Raw genomic sequence first — 15,478 nt, forward strand, 5'->3', positions numbered from 1 at the left:
ATAATAAATATTTTCATGTTACCATTTTTAAATCAAATTTTTTTGATCACAAATACCATTTTTCATATATAAATATATTTAGATCATTAATAGATTTTTCTCATTTACAAATATTATTTAGGTTTAATATCGTTTACAAAAATATATGAATCAATCGTAAATTTTTGTATATAAAAATAATTAAATTAATAATAGATTTTTTTCCCGTATAAAATATTATTTATGTTTAGGTATCATTTATAAAAATATATGAATCAATAGTAAGTTTTTGTATATAAAAATATTTAAATTAATAATAATTTCCCCCCTGTATCATTTTTTATTCAAATTTTTTTGGATCACAAATACCATTTTTCATATATAAAAATATTTAGATCATTAATATATTTTTTTCATTCACAAATATTATTTATGTTCAGGCATCGTTTACAAAAATATATAAATGAATTGTAAATTATCGTATCTAAAAATATTCAGATCAGTAATAATTTTTTTCACGTATAACTTTTTGAATAAAAGTTTTTTGGATCATAAATACCATTTTCTGTTTACTAAAATATTTAGATCAATAATAGATTTTTTCCCGTATACAAATATTATTTTTATTTGGGTATCATTTACAAAAATGTCTTAATCAATAGTTTGATACTAATAGAATTTGAGTATAAATAATAGTAGTATGTTACAATTGAATAAAGTTAGTAAAAGTTAGTTAATATTTCATTGAGACAACTTGTTATAGCTAAAAAGACACTTATTTTGGGACAGAGAGTATTATATTACTGTAGTATTCTTATTAGGTTGGTTATGATTTGTAGTATATTTTTTGGTGTAGCCTAAAGTGTGAACTAAACCGGTGGTATAAAGAAAAAATAAATAAATAAATAAATAATTTTATGCATATGTTTTCCCATCATCTAAAGACTATGGAGGAATTATGTAGTATGAAACTGTCATCATTACATCTAACAATAAAAAATAATTGAGGAACGTTTTACCATTTTAAAAATGAAATTGTGAATTCTTAAAAAATAATGGCTAATTCATTTCATCTTTTATCAGAACATTTTCCCCCATATCGTTTAAACTTAGAGTTTTGGAATATATGGGAAAAACATAATTTTTGTAGATGAAATTATCTATTGAATAATTAAGTTTTTCGAATTATCTACTAGAAAACTATTTAAAAAATTTTCTAGAAACCTACTGGGAAGATTATTCTTGGGTAAATCAAAGTTTTGGAGGATAAAATTTTATACTAAAAAACTTTTTTAAAAGAGTGAAGATCCATTTTGGTCCCTCACAAAAACTACAGAATTCAAAGTAATCCTCCATAAAAAATAGGACCTGATTTAATCCCTTACAAAATATAACCGGGTCATATTAGTCCTTCTAGAGATATTTTTTTCAAACCAGTTTTTTCTTCTATAGAGCTCAAGACATTTAGGTCACATCCTATGCCTTTACCACTATGTCAACATACATTGATGACAAATAATTTGCATGATTTATAGTAATATTAAACAACTATGAATTTAAAACAAAAAATATAAAATTTGATACCTACGGGGTCTCAAACCCAAGTCCCTTCAAATTAAATGATAGTCACTTCACTGTATTGTAAATATGAAAAGTAATCTAAGAGGGGTTGCATGAATTAGATTAATTGATGTTAGTGAATTTTTCACGATAATGAATGTTAACAATGTTTTGATTTTTTTGAAACTATTATAACAATTTCGAAAAAATTAGAACAATATTGCTAACATTCATAATCAAGAAAAATTCACCAATACCGATTAATCTAACTGATTCACCCGCTCTTAAATCACTTTTCATATTTACAGTACAGTGAAGTGACTATCATTAAATTTGAAGGGACTTGAGTTTGAGACCTCATGGGTACAAATTTTATATTTTATATTTTAAATTTAGAATTGTTTAATATTACTATAAATCATGCGAATTATTTGTCACAAGTGTACGTTGGCATAGTGGTAAAGGCATAGGATGTGACCTAAATGTCTTAAGTTCGATTCCTTTTCAGAACAAATCTTATCTTTTTTTGTATTTTAAAATCTGAATTGTTTAAAAATAAAATCAAAATTAAAAATAAAAATCAATTTAGTATTTAAAATATGAAAAATGAAAAATAAAATACGACTTGGCGGTCCAGTCACGGTTTAAAAGTAGAAGAAAAAACCGGGTTGAAAAAAATATTCCCAGAAGGACTAATATGACCCGGTTATATTTTGTAAGGGATTAAATCGGGTCCTATTTTTTGTGGAGGACTAATTTGGGTTCTGTAGTTTTTGTGAGGGACCAAAATGGGTCTTCACTCTTTTTAAAAATTTTTCAAAAATTTACTCGCTGCTTATCCGTAGTTACAGCTTTGTTTTCGTGGAATAACCTTGTTTTTTGGATTACTAAAGTTTTTAAATTGTTTTAAAATAATTTGTTGTCAAGATTTTCTGAAATTTCTCTTTTATCATATGTATGTGTTCAGGGACATTTGCAAGGCCCAAGCCAAAAAGTCAGAAAGCAAAACTCTAGTTAAAAGGGCGAGCAGAACATATAAACAATTGTTTGACCAGAAGCAAACAGTTCTCTACTTTAGTGCACCAATCATCATCTGATTCAATTAGACGATTGTCCACACAACACACCTTATCACACGAGAAAGATTTCAATATCTCTATATATAAGGGTAAAACACTTCATTTTTTATATTTAAATCCATTCTCACTAAACATCTGATTTTTCTCACTAACTAAAGCGTTGAAGTGTTAACCTCACAGTTCCATCTTGCCCCGTCGCATTAAAAGTACTGATTCATCGAAAAAGACACAATTTTAACACCTGATATTTCATTTTTAGTTCATAACCAAACATCAACAGCGTTTATGAGAATAGACTTCTGATTTTGTTATGCGTATTCAAGGAACTAAAGAACTCCTTTATCATACACCGGATCTAATTTATCAGCTTTCATCAAACTACGATCCATAATACATCCTAAAATTTATATCAAAAGCTTATAAAATCACTTAACAATACAACAGTACAACAACACAACAACAACATTTTCAACACAAAAACTTACTAAATCAATTTTCAACGATATGAAAAAACAATATAAAATATAATACAACAACACCTTAACAATCTCAATACAACACAACAATAAGAATGAAACAACTACAACAACAATATATAACATTCTCAACAACAACAACAACAACAAAAAATCTCAACAAATAGCAAAACGCTAAAACTCAACATGAATGGTGATGAAATATATAACATACCATAACTGTGAAGAAGAGGAAGAGGCAAATAAATGATTTTCGTGTACGCTTTTTTAAGTTTTGTTTTTCCACTCCTAAATTCGAACATGAAATGATGGAGTTTGTTTGGTCTCTGTTATTGCTTTCTTCTGTTCTTTCGCTAGGACACTTATGTTATGAAGGAAATAAACTAAAATATGTTATGTTTTAATTTTGAGAAACACTTTTCACCATGATTGATGAAATAACCATAGTGATATATTAGACATATTACCTCGAGTTCTCTTCACAATCGTGGTGAAATTATCTAGGGACTTGTCTATAAAATTGAACCCTAAATCATTCCACTTTCAACCTGTATATCCCATTCTTCAAAATTTAATATAGTTTATTGAAAAATTTGGTTTAAAAATTAATGTTAAGATTCACTCTATCAAGTAAACGATATATTTGAATCTAACCATTGATCTCTAATGCCAAAATTTTCAAGGTATAGGAGAAATGATAGAATAAATTGCACAGAAAGCATATCTGAGATTGTAAAACTATGTCTATAAAAACTAAACTTTATGTTATTGTGAAAACTGAACTCTCTGAGATTGAAAAACTGAAAGTCACATTTCACTGTGGTTGTTAAAAATGATTGTGGTGAAAAGTATTTTAATTTTAATATAAATATACAAATTAAGAGCAGACGCCCTTTTTTGTAACGAAAAAAAAGGAAAATTGTTGGTGTTCGGATTTGAAACGTGTAATCCTTAATCTATCACCACAGTTGTTAGTTTGGACTATGTTAAAAAAAATTATTAAATAAATAAAAAATAAAGGAGTCTAGATAAGAGTTATTACTTAAGTTGATTTAAATGTCGGGGTAATAAGATGTTACGAAATGAATATTTCGTAGTAGTGAAACAACTTATCATTATGCACCAACCAGATAATCCACACCACTAGATGCCAAATCATGACAAAACCTCCACTAGACTTAATCCTACAACCTAAGGAAATAAAAACTCAAAAAGAAGCCCTAGCTACCTACGAAGAGCCGACTAAACCCCTAACCACCCAAAATTCCTCCAAACACTATAAGCACCTGACATAAATCTCCATCTTCATTTAGATAAGAGAGCTAGATTAACCATCCAAAGACCTCTAACACCTAAACCCACATTCTTCTTAGGCTTAGACATATTATACCATTTCACCCGGGAGCTCTTAAAATCTCTTTTCACACCTCCCAAGTGAAACCTCCTCTAGATCTTCACTAACTTCTTTCATATTTTAACATGAATTTTTAAAAGGGGAGAAAGAACAAAGGAATAACATTGATGATCGAATTTACGATAATAATTGTTCCATTAGACTTACATACCTATGAATCCAAGAGTGAAGTCTCTTCGAAATAAGATTAACTAGGAGTTCCTAAGTAGACTTCAACTGAGGGTTGACACCTACAAAAGTTCCTAAGTACTAAAAAGAAGGAGACTCAATCTTGCACTGAAGAAAGTCCTCTGATAAGGCTAAGAAGGAAGGATCAACATAATCTCAATCAAGCTACTCTTATAGAAATTAACCCCAAGACTCAAAGTTAACACAAACCCCCTTATAAACGCTTTAATAGTCCAAAGATTGTCAATCGAAGGATCTCTCAAGATTAAGGTATATCGGTCACATAAAAAAAATGATTAAGGTATATCGGCTTATTGAATGTGATATATCTCTAAATTATAGAAGCCAACTTTAAAACCAGAGAAAAGATTAAGCTCAATGGTCCTCTTGGACAACCCACTATGGTCTTTTGCGATAATGAGGGGGAGGAAAGGTGCTAAAGATCTCCCTCTTTTAGACCCCACTAGAACTTAATCTGTTGGGTTGGAGAGTCATTAACCTACACAACCAGGTTGTCAGCAAACATATAATCTCTGGTCTAAAATCTCCATTTGTTATTAAAGTCCAACTTAATAAACATATAATTCAGAAAACTCTAACCAATTTAATAAACATGTTATAACACAATACATGAATAAGTGATCTTTGATTTAAACTTCACATATATTTCGTTAGACATATAGTTTATTTTATTAGATTTGGGTAAATGTAAAAAAAAAATAGTAACATAACTTCTTACATTTTCCTCAACTTTTATAGATACTAATTTTTATTTTTGAGAGACATGATAATGATGTAGAGTCTCGATAGACCAATATATATATATATATATATATATATATATATATATATATATATATATATATATATTATATGGCATATCATATGAGAATGTCTTCTTTATATGAGAATGTGAGAATGAATCTGAACCATTGGATTTTAAAATAAATGGTGGAGATTATGTTTGAATATTTTTTTCTCTCTCCTCCATTAAAATAAAAGATTGAAGAGAGATAAAAAAAATTCACGCATAATCTCCACCATTTATTTTAAAATCCAATGGTTCAGATTCATTCTCACATTCTCATATATTGACTCCAAGAGTAAGTTATAACACTACAAGAAAAAGTTGAATTTGCCAGGGATATTTGCCAGGGGTAAAACCCCTCACAAAAAATCAATGTTGCTTGGGGTAAAGCCCCTCGCAAAGCTAAATTCAGGTTAACAAAAAAAAATTAATTATAGCTTAGGGAAACCCCTCGCAAAAGAGAAAGAGGGAAATTTAAATTTTGAAAAAACCATTTTCCGAGGGGCAACCCCTGGCAAACGGGAATGGCGCTAAAAAGTCAAATTAGGCATAGGATTTTGACAGATTTTAGCGAGGGGACACCCCTCCCAATAAACCACTAGTATATTAGCGAGGGGGTGCCCCACGCAAAGTTGAACCGTTCTGCTGTTACAGACTGCGCGTGCAGTTTATGTTTCCAACGTTTCTTTTTAGCGAGGGGCTACCCCACGGAAACTTGTACCGTTTGATTAGCGAGGGGGTGCCCCTCGGAAATAATGACATCATAATTAATTCACGCAACCACCGCTTTTGTTACCGTTCAGAGTTTTCTTTATCTTCTCCCTTCCCTTCCTCATTCAAAGGGTAAGTTTTCTTTATCTTTATCTCCCCAAATTTTTTTCTTCTGCAAATATTCTACTTCTTCTTCCCTTCAATCTTCTCTTCTGCAAATATTGTTCTTCTTGGTGAGTAAACATAATTATTCTGTTATGTTATAATTTTATTTTTATAGTTAATTTGTAATTGAAATTTTAATATTATTTCTTGTTTTTCATGTATCAAATGATTTGCTTAAAGGGAGCAGAATTTTGGAACTCAAAGCATCAAGAAACACAACCATTTGTTCATCGATTCCAGGTGCACATTACTAAACTTTTTATATATTTTGTATGTTTTTAAAAGGTGCAGTAGATATATTTGGTGTTTATACATTTGATTTTGTGTGTTTTTTTATTTGTATAATAATAATATAAACTATTATTTTTTTAAAAAGTTAATTTCGAAATTATTATTATTTATTAGATATTTATATATTATTAACTGTATAACAATATTTGGTGTATATATTATATAAACTGTTAAATTAAAATAGTATATAAATTTATTGTGTTATATTAGAAATTTATTGTGTTAATTTTAAAGAGTGTATATTTATGTGTATTTATGTGTATTTTCGTTTTTTTAAGTAAATATAAAGATTGTATATTTATTAATTTCAAAAAATGATATTTTTTTTATTTAAAAAAAAAACTGTATTTTTATATACTGTCAAAATATTTATTTATATAAAACAATTTTTTTATATTAGTTAAATCAAAACAAAAAACAGTATATAATTTATAGTTTATATAAAACTGTTTATTTAATGCTTAAAATAAATAAGAACAGTGTATAAAAATAATCTGTTTTAAAAAAGAGTATATAAAAATATCTTTTATATTTTAAATATTTTAAAATAATATATAAAAAACAGTGTATAAAAACAAACTATGTGTTTTTAAAAATTAAAATAGAATATTTATTTTGTATAGTTTATAATATGTATATATATATATATATATATATATATATATATATATATATATATATATATATATATATATATATATATATATATATATATATATATATATATATATATATATATATTAAACATTATACAAAAATAAAATTTTTAAAAAAACAATGTATAAAAAAGTAGTATAACATTTTGCAAAATATAAAAAATAATATATATGTTTTAAAAAGTATATTTTGTATATAATATAAAAAAGTACTCCACAAAAACAATATGTTTAAAAAAACAGTATATAAAAAAAATAGTATATTACAACTCCTCAAAGTTTATGTGATTTTTTGTATAAGTTTTTTTAAAAAGCATTGCAAATATATATATTCATATAATAGTTTTAAAAATAGTATGTATTTAAAAAATTAAAATTAAAATTATATTTGGTAGTTTATAAAAAGTAGTATATAAAAATTAGTATATAAAAATAATATATTATATTTGATAGTTAAAAAAATCAATTTTGTTCAATTTTGTACTTTTAAAATTAAAATTATATTTGATAGTTTATATTATATTTAATATATATATATATATATATATATATATATATATATATATATATATATATATATATATATATTTGATAGTTTATTGTATGTAATAAAAAGTAGTATATAAAAACAATATATTTATTAAAACGGTATAAAAATATTTTAAAAGCAAGTATGTATGTTTAGGATTAAAAACAAGTATATATATAGTTTATATACGTTTAGAAAAAGACAAATATTTAATATAATTAAACATGATTCACATGTGCAGTATGGAACATTACCAATTTTATCGTAGTTGGATGTACGATAGAATGTTTCCTGGACGACGTGGGCTTAAACCACTTTTTATGGAAGGAGTTGCCGCGTTTCTCTCGTTTGCGTTTGCTCAAGAATGTTGTCGCAGGGAAGGAGGGGTAAGGTGTCCGTGTTTAAAGTGTGGTTGCAGAAATATTATCAGTGACCCTAGTGAAGTGAAACGTCACTTGGAGGTAGTGGGTTTTAGGCCAAATTACTGGGTTTGGACATCTAATGGGGAAACAATGCAGGAGATGAATAGAGAGGCTTCTAGTAGTCAAACACATATAGAACCAGATATAAATAGAGCTGATCCAGGGAGTAGTTCATCACAAATGCAATGCCAGGAGCAATTTAATTTTGTCGAGGAGATGTTCACTGACGCATTAAGGGTGAATGTGGCGTATGATGAACCACAAGACATGGATGGAGAAGAGCTCCCGAATGAGAAAGCTCAAAGGTTTTATCAGTTGTTGAAAGAAATAAATATACCATTGTTTGAGGGGTCTTCTGACTCTAAGCTATCAATGTGTGTGAGACTTTTGGCTGCGAAGTCAAATTGGAATGTTCCTGATCAGTGTTTAGAATTCTTTGCGAAAATGATGTTGGACGCGACTCCTATGAAAGAAAACATGCCTATAAGTTATTATGATGCAAAGAGGGTGGTGTCGAAGTTGGGATTAGAAGTAAAAAAGATTGATTGTTGCATTAGAGGTTGCATGTTGTTTTATGACAACGAATTTGGTACAAATGATGGGGAATTGGAGGAATGTAAGTTTTGCGAGAGTCCGAGGTATTTAGTTAGCAGTAAAGGAGTTGACCAAAGACAAAATCGCATTGCAGTGAAATCTATGTTCTATCTACCAATAATACCTAGGTTGCAAAGAATGTTTGCATCAATGCACAGTGCAAGCCAAATGGCATGGCACCATACAAACAGAATTAGTTCAGGCATGATGCGACATCCATCTGATGGCGAGGCATGGAAACACTTTGATAGAGTTCATCCTGAATTTGCACTTGAACCTAGGAATGTCCGACTTGGATTATGCTCAGATGGTTTCACTCCTTATAATTTTTCAGGAAATGCATATTCTTGTTGGCCAGTAATTGTTACCCCGTACAATCTCCCTCCTGAGATGTGCATGACGAAACCTTACATGTTTTTGACATGCATCATTCCGGGACCGTCGAGTCCAAAGGCAGGAATCGATGTTTATTTGCAACCTTTAATTGATGATCTCAAGAGGCTGTGGGTGGGAGCGTGGACTTATGATGTGTCTCGTAAACAAAATTTTAATATGCGAGCGGCTTTGATGTGGACAATTAATGACTTTCCTGCATATGGCATGTTGTCTGGATGGGGTACACATGGTAAAATGGGATGTCCGCATTGCATGAATCACACAAAAGCGTTTACTTTGGACTTTGGTGGGAAAAGTTCGTGGTTTGACTGTCATCGTAGGTTCTTACCTACCAACCATGAATTTAGAAGGAATAAAGATGCTTTTAGAAAAGGAATAAAAGTAAAAGATCTACCTCCCCCTCGATTGTCATCGACTCAAGTATGGAATAATGTTTGTGACCTACCAAAATTCACAGACTATGGTGAAACACGTAGAATTAAAGGATATGGGGTTGACCATAATTGGACAAAAAGAAGTATCTTTTGGGACCTTCCATATTGGAAGGATAATTTGTTGCGTCATAATCTTGATGTTATGCATATTGAGAAGAACTTTTTTGATAATGTGCTTAACACGGTGATGGATAATGAGAAGACAAAAGACAATGAGAAGGCTAGGAAAGACATGGAACTTTATTGTAATCGAAAAGAATTGGAGTTGAAACCTCGACCAAACGGAAAATTATTAAAACCCAAGGCTTGTTACACTCTTACTCCCCAAGAAGCAAAAGCTGTATGTCGGTGGTTAAATGAATTGAGGATGCCTGATGGTTATTCTTCTAACCTGGCAAGATGTGCTGACGCCAACACTGGTAAATTGCATGGAATGAAAAGTCACGATTGTCATATTTTCATGGAACGATTACTTCCAATTGCATTCAGTTCACTGCCCAAGAATGTGCTTAATCCACTTACTGAGATCAGTCAATTTTTTAAAGACATTTGTGCTTCAACTTTAAGAGTAGACGACATCATTAAATTGGACCGAAATATTCCTGTCATTCTTTGCAAGTTGGAGCAAATATTCCCGCCAGGTTTCTTTGATTCTATGGAGCATCTCCCTGTGCATCTTGCTTATGAAGCTTTTCTAGGTGGACCTGTTCAATATAGATGGATGTATCCATTTGAACGATTCATGGGTGATTCAAAGCGATCAGTTAAAAATAAGGCACGAGTTGAGGGATCAATTTGTGCACATTATATACATCGCGAAACATCACATTTTTGCTCTCATTATTTCAATCACATGATGTTGTCTCCAAGAATCATAAGGAACGAAGTTCACTTCAGTGAAAGAAGTCAATTTACCTTATCAGTTTTCAGTCGTCCAGGCCGTCCCGCAGGGAAGAAGAGTGAGCATTGGCTTTCACAAAAAGAAATGCAATCTGCTCATGTTCATGTGCTGATTAACTGCGTCGAAGTTAAACCATATCTTGAGTAAGTATATTTTAAATTAAGTGTATATGTTTAATTGGTTAAGATTTACCTTCTCTAACCTTTTTTTCTTTTCGAAATAGGGCATTTGGTACCTACTATTATCAAAGCACAGGCGAACAACCATCGACTGGTTACACACATGCCTATTTTCCAACATGGTTTAAGCAACAATTATCATGTATTGTTACACTAAGTCCTGACTTAATACATTTGCGAAATTTGTCTGAAGGCCCTAGTCAACGTGTAAATGAATGGCACACATATTTTGTAAACGGTTACAAATTTCACACTGATGAATGGAGTGTAGGGAAGAAAACCGTAAACAGTGGTGTAGTCGTAAAAGGAGTTACAGAGGGTGGTGAGGACGACTTCTATGGGGTTATCACACATATTTACGAGTTGGTTTATAATTATATGGACTCGGAAAATAAAGTTGTCTTATTTTATTGTGATTGGTATGATCCATCTTCTAGAGGAACAAAAATTGATAAAAAGTATAACATTGTTGAGATTCGAAGAGATAGAAAGTACAAAGAGTATGACCCTTTCATTATGGCACATAATGTTAGGCAAGTTTATTATGTACCTTATCCTTCAATTACCCCACGGAAACGAGAATGGTGTGTTGTAATCAAATCCAACCCAATGGGTCACATTGAGACTGATGAGTTAATGGAAGATGTTGCATACCAACATGATGAGATTTCACCTGTTAATGAGGTAATTGAAACCGAGGAGATTGTAAGTTTGTGTGATACTGCAGTTGATGGTCAACAAGTTGACGCAAGTATCTTGTTGTCAACAAATCCTATGGAAGAAGAGCATGAAGAGCTGGGAGAGTCTGAAGACAATAATATCAGATGCGATGAAGACAACGAAGATTATGATGATGAATAAATTGAATATGTAATATTATCTTGAGTATTTCACATATTATCTTGTGTAATAGTATCTTGTGTAATATTAACTTTCAAATATTATCTTGTGTAATATTAACTTTCAAATATCATCTTATGTAATATTAACTTGATAATATTATCTTGTGCAATTATCTTTCAAATATTATCTTGTGTAATATTAACTTTCAAATATTATCTTGTGTAATATTAACTTTCAAATATCATCTTATGTAATATTAACTTGATAATATTATCTTGTGCAATTATCTTTCAAATATTATCTTGTGTAACAGGAAAAAATGCCACCCAAAAAAGATGATAAAGGTAAGGGTCAACAAAAGCCTCGTCGCACTAGATTCATTGTAGAGGAGGTTCCTAACTCAGATATGTTTGTTCCTATGCCACGCTCTACCCCACGCTATACTACACCGCCTATGCATCCTACACCGCCTATGCACCCTACACCGCCTATGCATCCTACACCGCCTATGCATCCTACACCGCCCATGTCTGGATCTTTCACTGGATTACTATCCATGCCCCCTGGATCAAGTTTTTTTTGTCCTCCTGGATACTCTTACCCCACATATTTTCCTACGGAGACAGGTGGATCTAGCATGCCATTACCCATGCATATGGGGACAGGTGGATCTGGTAGCATGCCATTACCCATGCATATGGAGACAGGTGGATCTAGCATGCCATTACCCATCCCTTCAGAAGATGATACCAGTGCTCCTGGAGATACCAGTGCTCCTGGAGATACCAGCGGTCATGGAGATACTAGTGCTGAGGAGCAAACGAAGAGGAAGCGTATTTTGAAAAAAAATACGACTCAAACAATTAAGTATCATGAGGGCAGACTAGTCATTTATCCCGATGCAGGATCGTAAGTCTTTGTGTTTTTATATTATATTTTAAATATGAGTTTTATTTAATCAATACTAACTCAAGATTTTTGTTGTTTAGAATTGTTCCCTCACATCAGGCAGTATCGATCATAACAAATATTATTAAAGAGAAGTACACACAATTCTGGCCGTCTTATGGAGCTGTACATGAAGATGATAAGGAAAAATGGTTTCAGGCATTTAAGGTATAATTTACTTATTCATTTTGACATTTCCTTTTTAATTTTTGTGATATTCATGATTCTACTTTATTTAATATTTTTAAATTCATACAACAATGTAGGAGTATTGTATTTGGGATGTTAGAGATGAGGCCGCGATTAAAGAAAACTTTCACTCAAAATGCGCTGCTCGATTTTCTGATACTATGAGGAATGTTAGACTGAAATGGGAAGCAAAAGGGACACGTCCACGTTGGATAGGAGAAGATATATTCCCAAAGCTTATTGATCATTGGAATTCTGATAAGTTTAAGGAAATATCGGAGCAGGCAAAGAAAAATAGAGCATCTGAAGTTGGTGGCTGCAACTACGCAGCAGGAAGTATTAGTGTGGCTGAAGTTGCGCGAAGAATGGTATATAAATTTATTAATTTTTTATTAAATCTATTATTTAAATGTTGCATTATGTATGATTAATTTTTTTTACTTATTTAGCGTGAAGAATTAGGCAGAACTCCACTTCTTAATGAGCTTCACATGGAGACTCATCTCAAGAGAAATGGAGAGTTTATTGACGAGCGCGCAAAAATCACACAAGTAAGTTATTTTTATATCAAAGATATTTTATTTATAATTTTTATATGTACATAGTTTATTTGAATCATGATAACATTTAATTTTTTTATAGGAGAATTTTGATAAAGAACTTGCCTTAAAGTTGTCAGAGCATCCTGAAATACCTGAACCACCACCGGGGTATCCTGTTGACCCTAGTATTGGTTTTCAAACTTGGTATAAGGTTTCAGGTGGAAAGAAGAAAAATGGGAGAGTGTATTGTGCTGGAGGGTATTCCAAAAATATCAAGCGGCGTAGTAGAGATTTCAAAATGAGATATGCTGATGGAGAAGGATCATCCACTCCACCTATATTAACCGCTGAAATGCTTGAAACTGTGAGAAACTTGGCAAATACTGAGGCAGCACAACAAGTAGCAGCAAGAAATTTGGAAATTGAAGAGATGAAGAGAAAACAATTAGAGATGCAGGAGGAAATGCAAAGAAGAGAAAGAGAATTACGGGAAGAAATGAGGAGAGAATTTCAGGAAGAATTGAGGAGGCAGGCACAAGAGTATCAAGAAGCAATGCGAATTGCAAATGAGCGGTCACAAAGGTTTGATCAATTTTTTGCTTCACAGAATATGGGTGGTGGTGGATTTGGAGGAACTAGTGGATATGGAGGAGCTGATGAAGAAGAGGAGGAACAAGATGGGGGGAATAATTAAATTTTCATATTTATGTTTATTTTAATTTGTATGGAACAATTTGTGTTAACTATTTTAAACTTATTTTTAAATATTATTGTAATTTTGTATGGAATTTAATTTTTAATATATTTGCTTAAATATTAATTATTATATGTATTATAATAATTTTATTTTAATTTGAATTATTATATATATTTTTTAATTTAAATTATATTATATATATATATATATATTTTAATTGTTATTTACGGTTTTGAAAATTATATTTTTTTTTTACATAAAACAGTTTGCGAGGGGCTTAACCCCAAGCAAAAAAAAAATATATTACAATTTGCGAGGGGCTTAACCCCAAGCAAACTTTCTGACGCAGTCTGCCCCATTGCAGACGGCTAGCTGGTGCCTATTTCTGTAGGGTGCAGAGCAGAATTTTGAATTGTCATTTAGCGAGGGGGAAAGCACCTGGCAAATTAACGAGGTGGAAAGCCCCTCGGTAATGGATTTGCGACCCCCTGTTTTGCTAGGGGAGCTGTCCCCTCGCAAATTGTGCATTTGTGAGGGGGTTTTGCCTTTAGTGAGGGGTTTAACCCCTGGCAAAATGCAGTATTTCTTGTAGTGTAATAACTTACTCCACATCTTGACCATTAATTATTTTCAATCTAATGGTTAAAAATAATAAGGAATAGTTTTCTCTTTCGACATTTAATGACTTCTTACTTTTAACCATTAGATTGAAAATAATTAATGGTCAAGATGTGGAGTAAATTATTATAACTTACATTTGGAGTCAATATAACCTTTCTCATATATATATATATATATATATATATATATATATATATATATATATATATATATATATATATATATATATATATATATATATATATATATATATATATATATATATATATATATATATATATATATATATTAACGTGTGATGTTATGAAATCTAACATCTCAATATAATTGAGAAATGTTTTACAAATTTTAGGATGAAATTCGTAAAAACTAATGACTAATCCACTCTAATTTTTTTTATCATAAATGATAATCTAATAATCAGCAAAAATATCGTAAAATTAAAAAAAAAAGGTTTGATGGACAGTCCCGCATGCATGGATAGTGAGTGACGTGATAGATTGAAGATATTCTTGAAATAAAAAGATATAAACAAAACAAATGCTAAATGAATGTGAAATGCTATTTTGATACAGAATTTATCTATATTGAATGAATATTCGATATATAATATTCAAATAACATTGTTATGTTATGAATAAATAATTGGTAGTAGAAATAATTCACAATAAAGTAGTGTCTGGTTGACGTGTTTACCCACATGACTACAAAATATTAATCACGTCGCATATGCAAGTTGTTTAAATCTTCATTTGATTTTTTCTGTGATATTTTTACTCTCTTAATTTGACTAATGAAATATAAAACAAAAGATATACTTGGAATCCATAGGTGCTATAAGCCATTATATACTTTTATAAACTAGTTGATTTGTAG

The 15,478-nt window shown here is 30.5% G+C and overlaps 2 protein-coding genes across 2 annotated transcripts; both read left to right on the forward strand.

Annotated features, from left to right (window-relative positions):
* Positions 1–8,120: 8,120 nt before the first annotated feature.
* Positions 8,121–11,623, forward strand: LOC131598320 (uncharacterized). Its single transcript, XM_058870936.1, has 3 exons — positions 8,121–8,789; positions 8,871–10,726; positions 10,807–11,623. Exons 1-3 carry the CDS (start codon positions 8,121–8,123, stop codon positions 11,621–11,623), a joined length of 3,342 nt encoding a protein of 1,113 aa, XP_058726919.1.
* Positions 11,624–11,924: 301 nt separating this feature from the next.
* Positions 11,925–13,978, forward strand: LOC131598325 (uncharacterized). The gene is made up of 6 exons (XM_058870941.1): positions 11,925–12,514; positions 12,595–12,721; positions 12,820–13,110; positions 13,192–13,293; positions 13,385–13,684; positions 13,892–13,978. Exons 1-6 carry the CDS (start codon positions 11,925–11,927, stop codon positions 13,976–13,978), a joined length of 1,497 nt encoding a protein of 498 aa, XP_058726924.1.
* The last annotated feature ends 1,500 nt before the right edge of the window (positions 13,979–15,478 follow it).

The sequence above is a fragment of the Vicia villosa genome, linkage group LG1 (genome assembly GCF_029867415.1).
Source record: "Vicia villosa cultivar HV-30 ecotype Madison, WI linkage group LG1, Vvil1.0, whole genome shotgun sequence".
Lineage (NCBI taxonomy): Eukaryota > Viridiplantae > Streptophyta > Magnoliopsida > Fabales > Fabaceae > Vicia > Vicia villosa.